General features: G+C 49.2%; 1 protein-coding gene across 3 annotated transcripts; it reads left to right on the forward strand.

Moving 5' to 3' along the window:
- The first annotated feature begins 2,882 nt into the window (after nt 1-2,882).
- On the forward strand, nt 2,883-15,021 carry cdc42ep4a (CDC42 effector protein (Rho GTPase binding) 4a). Of its 3 annotated transcripts, none has more exons than XM_086176375.1 (2): nt 2,883-3,364; nt 12,051-15,021. In XM_086176375.1, exons 1-2 carry the CDS (start codon nt 3,353-3,355, stop codon nt 13,239-13,241), a joined length of 1,203 nt encoding a protein of 400 aa, XP_086032501.1. In that variant the 5' UTR covers nt 2,883-3,352; the 3' UTR covers nt 13,242-15,021. The 3 variants fall into 3 exon arrangements, with proteins under 3 accessions (XP_086032501.1, XP_086032502.1, XP_086032503.1); XM_086176376.1 differs by having other exon boundaries at nt 2,883-3,159; XM_086176377.1 differs by lacking the exon at nt 2,883-3,364 and adding an exon at nt 10,876-11,084.
- The last annotated feature ends 905 nt before the right edge of the window (nt 15,022-15,926 follow it).

The following is a 15,926-nucleotide window of genomic DNA, read 5'->3' on the forward strand; positions in this document are numbered from 1 at the left end:
TAACTCATCTTGACTGCAGACGCCAAAATTAGGACACAATCGCAATGCTAGATACGGGGGGAAGGGAAGGCGGAGGGGGGGCTGAAAGTTACGGCTTTTAAAAAGTTTTGATGATCAAAGACGTTTGTCAGAACAGCAGAGGTAGCAGTCTTTGGTTTATCATATTTACCTCCCCTCGAGAGATTATGTTTTTGGTCGCTTCTGTTGATTCGTATGTCTGTCGGCAGGATTATGTAAAAATTACAGCACTCATTTCCATGAATCTTGCGAGGGGGAGCGGCGTGGGGAGGGTGCGGGGGGGGGTGGTGGTACACATTGCGAGGTTAAAAGGGCCGTCGTGTCCAGGTGGGGGAGAAATGTCAACCTACCGCATTGAACAGATGGCGAAACGGGATAGTTTTGCTCAGGGGGGGGTTAAAGGTCACCGTCTCGCTGTCGCTACGCAACCCCTGTCTGCGGCTTTTTTCGGACGATTTAGCTCGTCGACGCGACCGGCCCGGCGGGTTACGCAACGCCGACTCCCTTCGACCGGCTAGGAGAAGTCCGTGTGTTTACGTTTGTCACGGAACAGAGGTCGTTCTCTGATAGCGGGCCGGTTCGTCCTCCGCCGGCAGGTTTGCAGAGATGTGGCAACGGGAGCAAAGGGGAGACAGCGAGACGCGACGCTTTTTCAGGCTGCTTCGTTTTTTTTTTTTTCTGTTTTTTTTTTTTTTTTAGCTGCCTAAAATGAAATGTTTTAGACTTCACTGGTGACCTACTTGCTCACAAAACATCAACTGGAGATGGGGAGGTGGAGGGGGGGGAGGGGGGCGTTGCCCGGGAGATCAGCTTTACATTAGCGGGAATGCATTTGCAAAAATTGTACGGTGATAGACCCCGGGTTGATGAATTGCATGGAAATGCGAAAAGGAAACGATAACAGGCTGCAAATACACACGGGTTATATTTGACGAATTAACATTAGCTTTCGAGAACGCGTCGTGCGGCTTCATGCTACTTCACCAGCTCCATGCTAAAATGTGATCATTCCACTTGGCGTGTTTGAAACACGGCGGAAACCCGCGTTCGATTCGGCCGGCGGCGACGTTCCAGCCGGAGGCCCGGCCTCCGGAGTAATTAAAGCTTGTGAGTTTTAGGTGCTTTATGTTCCGAAAGCCGGCCGCATACTTTAATTTCCGTTTTTAACTTCTGTTCACTAACCGCGCTCGGAAGAGAGCGGGAGAAACATCTCCGGAGTGCAATACGGTGAAGATTTCCTGGTTCATAATATTCTTTTTATGCGCTTATCGTCAATTTTAGAGGACAGCGGTTCAATAATGCAAGACGGTTTCTCTGTGATTTGATAAAGAACTTATTAAACTTGAATGCAAGTTGATCCCGGACAAAAAAAAAAACGCTAAGACTCATCTTAAAGATCCCCGCTGTCCCGTAAACCAGGTGGGAAAATAACTTTTCAACGCGCGCGATGGACAATCAGCTGACGACACCACGGGAAGGAGATGATTAAACAGAAGGCTCGTGGATGGGCGTCGGGATTCCACGAGGCCGTAAAAGGAGAAAACGATTAGGTATTCCGTGCAGGTGGTGAAGGCGGCTGACATTTGTCCTGTGATAATTATCAAGCATTGGGCCGTTCTTTTGTCTCCGGTGCAGAATGAGTGAAACAGCCTCGCGTCTGCAGCCTCCAACTCATTTCCATTGCAAAGGTCTCACCTCGCGGAGAGGAACTAATGGGGCCGACCGGTCGCGGCCCGGAATACGCGAGCTCACGCAAATGGTCCACTCGGTCACATCTCTTAGCAAGGGAAAAGATTTCACGTATAAATATATTTAGTATGTTTTTTTTTTTGACAGAGGAATTTAATATTTCAAGTTTACTATCATTAATTAAATTCAGCATGAATAACTGATCCCGCTTAAATTTGCACATTTGCTGTTTAAACACACTTATCCTCTTCGGGTCACTCCTTTTTCCCATCTTTTATAATATTCATTTATTATATATTACGCTTTTCCCGAAACCAGCCGTCGCTGGGCGGGAGGTCGATCACAAGGCCAAATATCAAAACACACAACATTCATCCTCTCATTCACACCGCATAAAGAGACATGCGGCCTGTTATTCGCATGTCTGAGCAATCACTGGTATATATTATGATTTTTTTTATTTAAATTTTTTATTTCATTTTTATATGCGCATCGTTTCTTCCATTAACTCCCACTTCTATTTTAATATGTATACTGAGCTCGCTGTGCTGCAGCACCTGCTGCCCTTCGAATTCCCCACTCTGGAGATAAAATAATGCATTCTGCTCTATTCTATTCTTTTTATTCCATTCTAATTCCTTGAAATCTGGGTCCGTTTATAAGGATATCAATGAGGCACAAAGTGGAATTTTTTTTTTCATTTCTTTCAAGTCCGCACAGTTATGCGCAAAAAAAGCATTTGTTTTCTGTTGTGTTGCAACCATGTGTGTATTCTCGGAGTGAATGAGGATTTCTAGGAAATAATGAAAAATGAATGCATTTTATTTCACATGGTCAAAAACGATGTGCTACATGTACACTGCTCAAAAAAAAAAAAAAAACACATCCTAGATCTGAATGAATTAAACAATAATAATAATAATACATGGGATTTTTATAGCACTTTTCATGACACTCAAAGACGCTTCACAAGTAAAAAACAGAAGAAACAGAACATACACAGAATACATAAATATTCTTATGAAATACTTTGTTTACATAGTGGAATCAGACAAAATCAGACAAAAATTATCAATGGAATATTAACCCATGGAGGTCTAGATTTGGAGTCACACACAAAATAAAAGTGGAAAAACACACCACAATGTATTTAAAGTCCAAATTCTAAAGTGGGATTGACACGGAGTTACACAGTGTTGTTTAAATGTTGTTTTTTTTTTTGTTTGTTTTTTTGAGCTGTATAGTTTTTAGCCCCACGGCTAGGGCAGTGTCGTGCGTGGAGAGGCGCCCACGCCGGCGGCCTGTGTCTTTAAGGAGCCATGTAAAGAGGGCGTGTTCAGGAGCGCCACGGAAAGCAGGAGGCTTTGGACGTGAGTTATTGCGCTTCAGATCAGCAGCGGCTTCTCCGAGGACCAGGTGTCACTCACACAAAATATCTCCCAGAGAAAATAAGTGAGAATCAACCCGTCTTAACTCTCCTATTTTTGTGATTTTTTTTTTTTTTTTTTTTTTTTTTTTTTTGTGGTAAACTCACGATCGTAATCCTGCACGTTTCGCAATTTCCGTGTCGTGTGATGAGCGCACCCCCGTTGTCAACCTGCTGGGGGCCTAAAAAAAAAAAAAAAAGTGGATCCGGCTGTGATGAATGGGATGCTCGGTAAGTGCGTGGGCTTTGCGTGGACGAATCCGCACTAAAAATTGCACTGCACAAAAAAAAAAAAAAGGAAAAATGTAAATAGCGAGTTTGCGTGGCGGCGGCGGCGGCGGGGCGGCGGCGCGGCTCCTTTGTGGCCGCTCATTGTTACCGCCCGCCGGGGGACCCACCCTGGAACACGGCGGTAACGCACCGGCTGATGCTGAGACTTAAAAAGCCCCCCGCAAAAAAAAAAAAGAATAGGATCAGCACCGTTTATTGCGTGAGAATCGAGGTTTCTCCCGTTTGTTAATAAGGTTAATTCGATTTGCAGCAAAAAAAAAAAAGGAATATTATCACATGAAATGAAAGGGAGCTCATATTGGTATCAAATGAGAAGACTTAATGAAATGTTCTTACACTTGCTTTAAGTCGTCTAATATTGCAGGATGAAGCACATTCAGATGATGTTTGGTCCAGTGTGAAGATGTACACCTTTTGTCCCTGTGTGTGTGTGTGTGTGTGTGTGTATGTGGTGTGTGTGTGTGTGTGTGTGTGTTTGTCCCGGTTCAGTGGCCTGCTGGTAGCATCTCCTGACTAGGGAGAGGGTGATGGACCTCAGATCAGGTCTGCAGGTCATCACTCCACATCGCAACGGAAGACAATGTTATCAGCTATCAGTGTGTGTGTGTGTGTGTGTGTGTGTGAGGCTTTCTTTGTCTTTGACCCTTTTTAAATGTGACATTTGACCTGCCTTATCCAAAACATGCAGGGGGTCGGAGGTGGTTCTCAGCCCATGATGGATTGGATGGATTGGAAGTTGAAACCCTGTCAAAAAAAAAAAAAAACAACAAAAAAACTCACCACTGTGAGTGGCGTGTCATCGCCAGAGCCTGTTTACTTGCTTCTCAGGATGCTTCTGAGTTCCCCATCCCCTCCCGACGGTGAACAAGCAAAGTATTGTGAGCGCGTTCGCACAGGTTACCCCCTCCACGCCTCTACTTTCTGCTTAAATTACAAAGCACCTCGTCGGCTTCAACGCCAAGGTGAAAGCTACCCTGCCTTCATGTGGTGTCGGCGCACCGTGCCAAGGCCTGGGAAGAAACAAAAAAAATTCAAATAATAAGCACAGTGTTTACGCTAACCCACCACCTTGGTAGTGCGCGGCGCTGGAGCGCAATTTTACTGTGTTATTTGTGGCCGGCGAATGTATGGTTGGGTGTCCCTGTTGGAACATGTCTTCTGCAGTTGGTGTGCTCAGTGCAGGCAATGTGTGTGTCCTGTCCGGCCCCCTCGCATTCCAGGAAATGCCAACATAAACTGTTATTTGTTACCCGGGAATGCCTCCGAGGATGTGACGCCGAAAAAACGCTGGGTTTTCTCGAGGCCTCGCGAAGGATGTTTGGCTTAAGGAACACATTTAGGTTTTTTTTTTAATCTTTTTTTGTTTCTCTGTTATGACAAGAGGTCGGCGCAACACGCCGATCGTAAACCTCACGCCCAAAACCTACTTGCTCTTAGTAGGGATTGCGATATAGTTGAATGCTATTAGTTGGGTTTATGTTTTTCACTAGCAGCGTTGTCCCAAATGAAAATTCCCATAAGTGGGTTGTGTGTGTGTGTGTTAGTGTGTGGATGCTTTGTTTGATTTGGGCGCTTTTGTTTGGAGGCATTGTATTCCGGGCCCGCGCTGTGACCCAGCGTGCCGGCCTGGTTGCATAAGCCAAAGGAAACGTCCGTCCCGCCGTACCAGCCGGTTTCCTCGTCTCCTCGGCCTCTCAGCGCCCAATTGGTTTTGAAACCGACCGACGGGCCGTGATCTCGAAACGCTCCGACGTTCCGATGGCCGTCCGGGAGACGTCGGCCGAGCGATTTGCACGAAGCAAACTTTAATTTCATTCCGAGCCGCTCTTTGTTTTTAGCGAATTCACGTGAATTCAATTATCGGTGCTTTATCACAGAAGAGTCTAACGTATTCTCCCTCATGGCTCGAGGGGTTTGTTTTTGTTTTGCTATAATCTGTCATCTGAGTTTCTCTCCGGTCTTTGCATTTTTATTTTTCCTGCTTCTCCGCAGCTCCCCCCCCTCAAACTTACATTGTGGCACATTTTTTTTTTTTTTTTTTTTTTTTTTTTAAAGCCTTTTTCTCTGGCTCCCATGATTCCCCCGCATTCTTTCCATCGACTGGTTTTCCAACCAAAGTCGCAGGAGCTTTTAAAACGTAACTTAACTCCCCTCCTGCAGCTTCTCCCAGCCACCTGGCCGGGCTTCCGAACCACGCGGACCTCCTCGGTCGGAGCTGCGATTCGACGACCCGCCGTGGAGAGTTTCCAGACGGATTTTTTTTAACGCCGGGCGTTCGTTTCGCCGCCACCGGCCTGCTTTTAGTCACGGCGTGCAGCGTCGCAGCGCTTTCTGGCCTATTGCAATGTGTTGATGGAGATATGAGCTGTGTTTATTTGGTCAACTCATCGGCAATAAAGCGCTGGCCTGCGTATGGAGGAAGGGCAGGCTGAATAGATTTCCGGAGAGCTTTAGCGACTCATTTTCTCCCTGCCCTTCCTGTCGACACGCCCCCCCCACCCCCCCTTCCACCCACCCGACGGCGTTTTCCCCCCGCAAAACGCTTCCGTCATCCGCAACTCCGAGAACCGTCGAACTAATTGCATCGACGCCCATATCGCATTTTGTCGCACTCACGCAACTCTTTGTGCGCGGCGGAGACGTCTCTGTCCAGACAGTTATTAATATCCTGAGGCCGATTGTTTACCTGACAAGCACCGCCGGTCTGCCATGAAAAGGGCGGGAAATGAGTTCGAGTGACGAATTAACGATAAAAATCGGTGGGGGGAAAAAAAATGACGCGCTGGCGTCAACCGTCCGCAGATCTACAGTGAACTTTTTTGGTCTCGGCATTGAATACTAAGACATACACGGACTCGTTAGCATTGATTTTTTTTTTTTTTTTTAGAAGAATACCCGTGAGGCAGAAGGGAGGGAGGGTCAAGAAAGACAAGCGAAATTCAGCAGAGGAAGAATTGTTTGTTTTTTTTATTGTTTATGCTACGAGGGAGTGGAATTCCTTGGACTCTTGTCATCGATGGGCCTCACAGAAACGCGGCGGCCATGTTTGTTGTTGTTTGAAAGCACGAGCCTGATCTGCATGGGAAGAACGCATGGGAAGCATGTTTACGGTCACGGTTCGAGCCATTGCGGCGGCCGCTTGTAATTGACAATGCAACACCAGCGCACAGGGGCCTTTTAGACCGAAGTATTTCCGCTATTATTTAAACTCTCCCGAGTCATGCGAATCCAAAAAGGAAACGCAGAGACTTCATCATCTGCCTATAGTGGCGGTGGCCCTTCTGAATGATAAAAAGGGATGACTTAGCTTTCTAGGCAGCCGCCTTGAGGGCCGGCTCTATCCGACCAGTTTAAAATAGCAACATGCGGTCAAATAATGAGATTGTAGGGGAAAAAAAAAAATCATAAATGAGTTTCCTCATCCGGGGAGGCTGGTCTTCGCCAGCGTTCTAGCGTAGCCTGGTCTTACAATGACTCACCAGTTCTCAGTTTCCTCAAAACCCCACCTTTTCCATCGCCGTCCGTATGATTACGCGGCACGCGATGTTGTTGGCTGCACGCCGCCAGCAGAGGAAGTGACCGTTGTAGCTGTAAACATCTCTGCGGAAAAGGGGAAAGTCTGAATGCTATTGTGCCGCCGGCGGCGGATTTGCAAATCACTCCTCTGCAGCGGAACTCCGGTAAAGGTGTGTGACTTGACACCTTTGGGTGACATTGTGTGTGTGTGGAAATGAACGCAGCGTCACAATGGCGGTGTTACCGTCGAAGGGCCATCGCATCCGCAGGGGCAGGAGGAGGAGGGAGCCGGGCGTTATCGGGAAGTGGCTTGTTAGCGACGTTACAAATTTTCCCCCCCTCACACACCAAACAGGGGTGTGTACTTGGGAAGAAAGACGTTTGCCGCCAAAGTATTCCTCCCCCGGGGGGAGCGGGAGTCGCCAAGCTGTTCTGTCAGCCCGCAAAGCCCAACAGACCCTTCCTTTTCACCATCTGTATTTTTCACCAGACGCCTCTCTGGCGTGCCCTCTCGTTGGAGAAGCTGATGTCGTCGCCCCGGCCGGATCGATCGGCTCCAATAACGGTGGCGCGGAAGCGACGTCCGGCGGGTTCCTGTCACGACCGCCGTTCGCGCGGTTTGTTTTGTTTTGCGCGGGGCCAGGGAGGGAGCGCTGGAGCATCATGGCTGCAGGCCAGGCTGGCTGTAAAATGCAGGAGAGACTAGTCATCTCCTCTCAGGTATCAGAGGTCAGCCGGAACATTCTGAGGTTACTTGCTGCAGGCTTGTTCTCTGCCGGGAAGCCTTTCATTGGTTTTTGGTGCTCTCTCAGTATCTCTGCGGTATCTCCTCTCTGCAGCCTTATAAAAAGACAAAAGAAATACCCATCATTTTCCTTCTTACTCTTTGCACGGCTCTTCCACATGCAGAAGAAAACGACGGACGTCTATCGTCGGCCTCGGTGGCGGGATTTCTATTCCGTCCATTCTGAAATGTCGGCGTTGAGACGGGAGGTCACCGCGGAGGTCGACGTCTTGATCGGCGGGCGCGGCGTAACAAGCAAATGGCGTGCCTCTTCCGGTGCCCCAAACGGGCCATCCGGGCTGCGGCTAAATCTGTCTTTTCAATAAGCGGAGAGGGACGGGGGGGGGGGATTTGTGCATTCTCATTAAATCAGTTTGTTTGGTGTATTTATCTCCGCGGCCTGCCATTGCTGGCCCCGCTGTGTGATTGAGAGATAATGCGATTTCCACCGCGCGTCCCGGGGCCGCTCTCTGCTAAATGAGATACTCAGACGCGCTAACTTGAGTTGCGTGTTAGATAGCGATCTACGAAAGGCCATTCGTCTGCTTAATTACTGGAAGGCGCACGAATGCGCGTGCGTGCCGAACCGCAGTGAACCTCCGGCTCACGTGGCATATGGAAAAGGGAGGAAAAAATAAAAAGAATCGTGCCGTTGTCGCATTTGCAAACGGTGCAAATGTTTCTTACGAGAGCGTCGGACGTGTTTCTCCAGATCTGGGCGCAGGTGGCCGTCAAGCGTCACCTCGGGTCATTCGCTCGTCCGTCCAGGTCAACCGCTTTAAACGTCCCGGACAAAGGATCCCCCCCCCGCGCGGACAGGAGACCACATACCGGATGAATTAAGTACAAAGAAGCTGCGTCGATACTCAATTAGGGAAATGTGCCATTACTCATGTTTAACCCTGAGTGTGTTTGTCATGGGGATTGGTCTTAACTGGCCCGGTGTGAGATTATTGACAGGAAGTGAAATGTTGGTCTTGGAGACTCGATATCCGCGAGGTCAATATGTTCCTGCGATGAGCAAGATTTTTTTTTTTTTTTTAATTTCTTCCCGCTCATAATCCCGATCCTTTCGTCCGGGTTTTATGCGTTTTTGAGCCGTGACGCCGCAATATTCATCATGGGTGATTTGAGTATCGGCTCCGCAGGGGTGCATTTGGGGGGTCAAAGAAACAACCGCCGTATTTCCGCCGGACTCTGAAAAATTCCAAGGCCGCAGATTTAGCGTCACCGTTTCTGCAGAAGGACTTGTTCCTCTTTACCTTCGTCTCCCATGTTATTGCTCTTCCTTCCTGCCTCGGAGGATCTGGGCGTGGATTCTCTCCCCACAAAGTAGCGGCTGTAACCTCATCATATTTAAATAGATTTAGAGTCCTCCATAAACTCGGCCTAGGTATTTATGTGTGATGTATAAGCGTTTGGAGTTATATTCCCACGGCACACATACATTTAGGGAAGTGCGCTGTCAGCTCCAATATCAGCCGACGCGTCTTTGAAAAAGTATATTCAGCTCCGCGGAAGTCCTGAAGGCAATTAAATTATTATCAGCGTTAAGGAATCGTGACACTTTGAGCTCGTGGCCCGTGCGGACCGAAGGCGACGCAGGGAAAAGGGCTGACAAATACCAGCGACTGCTAGCGGCCGGTCGTCTTCGCGAACTCCAGGTCGGCGCGGAAGTAGTTATTTTGTCGATCGCCGCGGAAGCGAAAGGGCGCAGATTTCTCGTCCCCGTCTCCAGCGCCGCCGCCGCTGCCCCCCGGCGAGCTCCGCCACGGCTCGGGCGTTTGCGAAAGCCTGTTTATAAAGTCAATCCCTCCGCGGTGACCCCGCGGTTCCCACGCTAACCGGTGCCTTCTCAGGCCCCTCTCTTCTGTTTCATTCACATGTACGCCCACAGATGCTCACACACACACACACACACACACACACGCAGTTATAAATAGACGCTGGGCTGTGAATTTGGCTCGGGTTGGAGTGTGGAAGGCCCCGCGGTGCTGCCGAGCTCCACGGAGCCACTTTAGATTCAGATGACGGTGGCGCGTCTGTCTGGTGGTCCTGAAACTATTTTGCAAACTGATTTCCTGCGACAGACCCCGGTTTTCCGGTTTGATCCCGGCCCGGAGCGAAACCCAGATGAAGGAACAGAAGGACGTCTCTGTTTATTTCTCTCTCCTTCTTCTTCTTCTTCTTCCCCTCCTCTGTTTATACCCCGCAACAACACCACGCCTCGGAAAAAAAAACAGAAAAAAACTTTTTGTTTTTGAGCAGAATATGAAATTATCCGGTCCTCATTATTTCCCCCTTCCGAACAAAACATACCAGAACGCGGAGCCGTGATAATAAACAACTTTCTGGGAGAGGGGTGATCTTTATTTGTGTGCTCTGGCAACGAACCAGTCCGACTTTTTGAAGGAGGAAAGTTTTCTCGTCTCCTGTTTAAAAAAAAAAAAAAAAACATGCCAGCGAAACGATTGTATCTTCTTTTATGAAATGGCAGGAATGTTTCAATCGGCGGGGTTTAGAGGTTCTGCACGCAGGAGCTGTCCGTCCGGTCCTTTGTCGGATTCTTTTGTGGTCCCGTGATCTGGCAAATCCAGCCGCAGTGTGATTTGGAGGAGAGGGATATTGTTAAAAAAAAAAAAAAGGAAAAGCAGAGCTCTGGGCGCCGTGTTTTGCAAAATCTATGATACAAAGCTTCACATTATTTAACCTGATAAAGAGAGAGAACTGTCCTTCATAGATAAATCGAAACAAATAGACAATTTAGATTTCTTTTCCATGTTCCGATCTTATCGTTTGACCTTGCTTTCTCGTTCCTATTAAGCTGCCCGCGGCACCGGAGCGTCTTTGAGTTCTGCTGCTACCGAAAATAAAAACAGGGACCGTGGAGAAGCAGCTGAAAATCGGCACGAACGCATTCAAGGGTTTTTTTTTTTTTTTTTTTTGCAGATCAGGAAGACCCAAAAGGAGGTCACGTGTCGCGCATTTCTGCGAGGCATGAAGGCTTCTGCAGCCTCTTACAGGAAACCGTCTTGATTTCTTGCATGGGAGGGGAGGGGAGGGGAGGTTGGGGTTTCCATGGAAACCGGGGCAGGTGTAGACGTTAACAGGAAGAGGAGTGGAGGGCTCAGCTGGTAGGGACGGAGGGGGGGGTTGGAGTAACAGGAACGAGGTCAATGCCACATTTAACAGCTGAAAAGCCGTCCCGCCTGAAAAAAAAAAAACTATTTTGGCTTTTCCAAGGCCCGCTCGGAGAAATCCCAAGGCGAGGTCGGGCTGCCGACGCTGCCGTCATGAGTAAATGCGGAGAGAGATACCGTGAGGAAGCCGGTGAGAGACGTGCACGCTCTTTACTGCAAGGTAAGCGCCGCTCTGGTGCGACCGTACAGCCTTTTCCGATCACAGTCTGAGCTGCACGTGTTTTTGATATCCGGCTCCGCAAAGAGCGCTCGCCGCTACGGTGGTCCCCTTTTTTTCCGTGCGCTCCGTACGCATCGGATGGAGTCGCTGATGAGGCTCCGGTGCCCCGACGCCGCGCCCGAGGCGGCGAGGTCGTCCGCTGAGATTTGACGCCGCGATTTCCTCCACCCGCTTCAGTGGGGGGGAAAAAAAAAAGCCCATCGTTCCATACTTTTAAGAGGAAATATGAAAATGTTCTCATTTCTCAAACCCCCTGGTTGGGATCATATTTGATTTTTTTTTATTTTTTTTATTTTATAATGCTGCCCCTCCGCCCCCCAACAGGGGAGCCATCGGTCTCCGGCGGTTATGTTATTGTCTCTATTCTTGCAAAACTCTGACCGTTACCTTCGGCCTGCACATGGAATGAGTTCTGGTCTCGTATTTGCAGTTTTACAACAGAATCCTCTAGTGCATGTGCACGTGTGTGTGTGTTCGTGTGTGTGTGTGTGTGCATGTGTGCGTTTGTGTCCATCTCTTAGTGGTCGTCTAACCCCGCCGTTGCAGGAGAGTTGTTGTTTTCATTAAGGAGCTGGCGTAATTGATGGCTTTAGCTCTCGTGATTAGCGGTGCATTTTGAATGTTTTTAATCAGTTGTGTGTGATTTAAGAGTCAAACATCGAATCCTGCGCTGCTTTGTGCTGAACTTGTGCGGACAATTCATTCATTCACTCTTTCATTTCTTGAAATACAACTCAAAGTGTTTTTGAATGGAGGAGGTGTGGAGGCGTTTGGCGTGTCTGCGTATTCAAAGCATCTTATTTGATCCCGGATTAAATGCATTAAATGTGAAAATGTATAATTCAACAAAGGTGTATTATTCTGTAAAGGGTTTATGCGATAAAAAATGCTTTATTTTGCTTTCAGGTTCCAGGGCTGAGTGAAATTGAGGACACCGGTATTTCCCCGCGGATCCCCCCCCCCCGGCCCCCCGGCTCCCTTGGCCCGACCGTATCCCGCGGTTACCTCCTTTTTTCGGATAAGGAGCAGCCCCGAGCCGTCGCCATGCCGATCCTAAAGCAGCTGGTGTCCAGCTCCTCGCAGACCAAACGTCGCTCGCGCATGGATCTGACCCGGGAGATGATCAGCGCGCCGCTGGGCGACTTCCGCCACACCATGCACGTGGGGCGCAGCGGAGACGCCTTCGGCGACACCTCGTTCCTCAGCACGCGCTCGGGCGAGCCTCCCCAGGAGACGTCCTCCTTCCCCCGCTCCCCTCGACCCGGCCTCCTGTCGCGCACCTTCAGGAGCAGCAAACGCTCTCAGTCAGTGACCAGGGTGGACCAGCACGGAGACAACGCCTTGTCCGTCCCGGGAGGTTCGCCCACCTACGTGAAGAACGCCATGTCTCTGCCGTTCCTCAACGATGGAGACCGAGGCGACGGCATGGTGGCGAAGAGTCTGTCTTCCAGCCCGTTGAAGCTGCCGGAGGAGCTGGACGGGAGAGCGGCGGCGGCGGCTGCGGCGGTTCACTTCCTGGAAGCGGAGGAGCGGCGCTTCGGCGAGCTGACCGAGCTTCCGGAGGCACAACGGCCCTACGGGGGCGGGATGAAGCACGCCGAGTCGGTCATGTCCTTCCATGTGGACCTGGGACCGTCCATGCTGGGGGACATCCTGGGCGTGATGGAAAAGGAGGACGACGATCTCGGCTACGAGGAAGGCAAGAGCAGCGAAGGCCGCGCGTCCCCGCCGCTCAGCGCGCACGAAGAAGAAGAAGAAGAAGAAGAAGACGGCTTGCTGACGGGGAAGGTGGCGGAGGAGAAGAGGATAGCAGCCGGGGAGGATGATTTGAAGCAGCGGAGATCTTTGCATCCTGGGTTGGATCTAAATTCGGAGAACGGCGGGCCCTTCACCCCTCAGTTCACCCCGGAGACACGACCCAAACACCTGCAACACCTGGACAGCTGCTCCGTGTCCAGCTCGGGCTCCGCCGCCACGGATGAGAAGCCGGCGGCGCACGGCGGAGACACGGACAGCGCCACCTTCAGCGCCCCGCCGGAGGAGGAGAACAACTTCTCCTCCTTCTTGGAGGACGAAGACGACGAGATTCGCGTATGAGCCCTTCGGAGAAGCGGGACGGGCGTGCGTCGCGGGGTTGGGGGGGGAGGGAGGGGTGGGATTTTACCGGTCCGCGGCAACGGCGCGGATTTTCACTCGAAACGGAAATAAGACGCCGTCTCCGGATGCGGCGGGGAATGGGATTGTGAAGAAAGACGGAAGGACTTTTTAGGTCTTGCAGAAAGAGCTCCGAGCCAAGACTCCCATCTGTCAGAGAGGCTTACCCTCCATTTTTCTGTTTGTCCATCAATCCCTCTCTCCTCTTTGAAGACCGACAGGAAGAGCAGACGCTGAATATGGAACATTCTAGGAGGGAGAAGGAAAGGACGGGGTGAAAAGAAACTTTTGTGCCGACGAGTCTCCATAACTAAAGCTCGGGCTCCGTCCTCCCCTCTCGCTTGACGTATCACGTGTTTGTTTTTTTTTTTTCTTCTGTAGAAATTTGGCTGAACTCCCTTCTCGCGGCGCGTTCTCTCTCTCGTCGTGTCATGAGGCCCGGGCTGAAAGAAGGTCTCTGTCGCCGCGCCGTCGCTATCTTGTCACAATAAAAGGGGGCTGTGTTTGTCGCCGTGGCAGCAAGTCACGCCCCGAGGCCTCTTTTCATCAGAAATGTTGTTGTAAAGTGGCGTTGACCTCCCAAGACGCCCCCCCGCCCCCCCTCCCCCCGATCGCCAGGACGCCATTCTCACATTTTTAATTCAGCTGGAGTGTGAATTATAGAACAGCAAAAAACGGCGATCGCTAATGGAGATAAATCGGCTCGCGTGAACCGTTAACCCCGGCGCTGCTAGAAGGACGGCGACGGCGAGGAGGGGCCGTCCATCGTTTTGCCGCGTTCCTCACCGGTTGACCTTTTCTTTCGCGTCCTCCGAGTCGCGATCTTAACAGGCGGCTCGTAGGTTGACGTCATTCGTGAGACTCGCTGTGTGCTTTCTCAAATCAACTGAAAAAAAAAAAAAAAACAAAGAACGAAACCCACTTCCTTCCTTGTTGCTTTACTGCAGTCGTGCAAGTGAACTGGCAGATGTAGATCGTCATGAGTCCAGGGGCAGCTTTATATATAAAAAAAAAATACAACCCCAGTTTTAAGTTATTCATCATCCGCCCCGACACTACATGAATTTGTTGTTATTCCCGTTAGATTTTTTTTTTTTTTTTAATCTTCACCTTGTCCGTTTGAGGAGTCGAGTGAGTGCAAAAAAGAAAAAAAAAAGCAGGCCAAAAAAAAAAAAATTAGCCATATTTATGCAAGTCGAAGCCGCGGCGGCTCGACCGGATCTCCTGTGTCGTCTGAGTCAAGGCTAATTCAGCCGTGCTCCGCCTTAACCGAAACCGATAAATGTGCCAAATGACTTGACCAAGCGGCCAAACGTTCTTGAGAGGGTCATGTTTTGTGTACCTTAATTAAAAAAATAATTTAAAAAAAAAATTAAAAAAAAAAAAAAAAAAAAACAATTCCTTCTCAGTTCGTGTGAAGAATTAAATAAATACCATTTGAGTTTGCAGGTTAGGGGGGGACCTTATTATACCAGGACCCTATCACATAGGCAGGATTAAAAAAACAAAAAATTATATTATAGATCCAATAACTCAAAACACTATCCAATATATTTTGGTATGTTCACGATTTTGTAATTGGGAAGTTGAATTATGTGGCTACTTTGGTATGTGGTTGTATAGTACGCCTTACTGTCCTCGTCCTGATTGTAAATTTCCAGCTTCTTTCTGTATAATCCAAAATAACCTCTATTTTTCAATAAAATAATTCATGATTACTGCTGTATATGGTCTCCAGTACATCCATATGCATGCATGAGGTGCTGCTCCCATCAGTTGCATATAAAAACAAAACAAAAAAAAAAGCAATTCCTCGCTACCTCCTGTTTCCTGTCTGTTCTCCCGCTCTCCCACAGAGGAAGGAAGGAAGCAATTGACGCCTAGTTGGATGCGCCTCTCAAGCATTTGCAGTCCAAGCTGGGAGTTATGTGCTGAGTCACATGAACGCGTGACAGCGGAATTCAAATGGAAGGCCGCCGCCGCCGCCGCCGCCACCGCCGCTGCAGAGAGGCTTCTCAGCCCCGGGAGGGGGAAGGGTTTGGAAATTGACTAGCTGAGCCCCTTAAACGCCGGCGACAGGTAAAAACTCCCCTGCCTGCTGATCAGAAGACGGTCGAGCTTTGCCATATCCCTCTCGCCGGATGTCTCATTTCGGGACTTTCGGCGGCGACGGCCAACTCCTCCAATCTTTTCACCCCCCTCTCCACAACACAATCATTCAATCCCCGATTCAATCATTCATCTCTTCAATCTCCCACCACGTTGAGTTCTTCAAAGTCACATTATACAAGCGTTCAAATCCCCAGAAGGGTCCAAAGCATCATTATTCTTTCTCTTGTGGTAAAAACAGGCCATTTGTATTGATTGCCGTGGTCAATACAAACCAGTAGTGCTATTAATCCTACACTTCAGTTTAAAATCATTATCTTTTTACATTTTGATGGGTGTTTTTTTTTTTTTTTTTTTATGAAGAGGGAAAACCTAAATCTTCAACTCAACCACGTTTTTTATGTTTTCTTCTAAAAGTCGTTTTTTTTTTTTAATCACTCATTTCTCCTGAGTTATTAGTTTTCCCTGCAGTGCTGCTGATCGTGCAGTATTTCCTCCCTCCCTCCGTGCAAGTCTTGT

The sequence above is a fragment of the Fistularia commersonii genome, chromosome 28 (genome assembly GCF_037954325.1).
Source record: "Fistularia commersonii isolate RoL2024-O1a breed Wild chromosome 28, RoL_Fcom_v1.0, whole genome shotgun sequence".
NCBI lineage: Eukaryota > Metazoa > Chordata > Actinopteri > Syngnathiformes > Fistulariidae > Fistularia > Fistularia commersonii.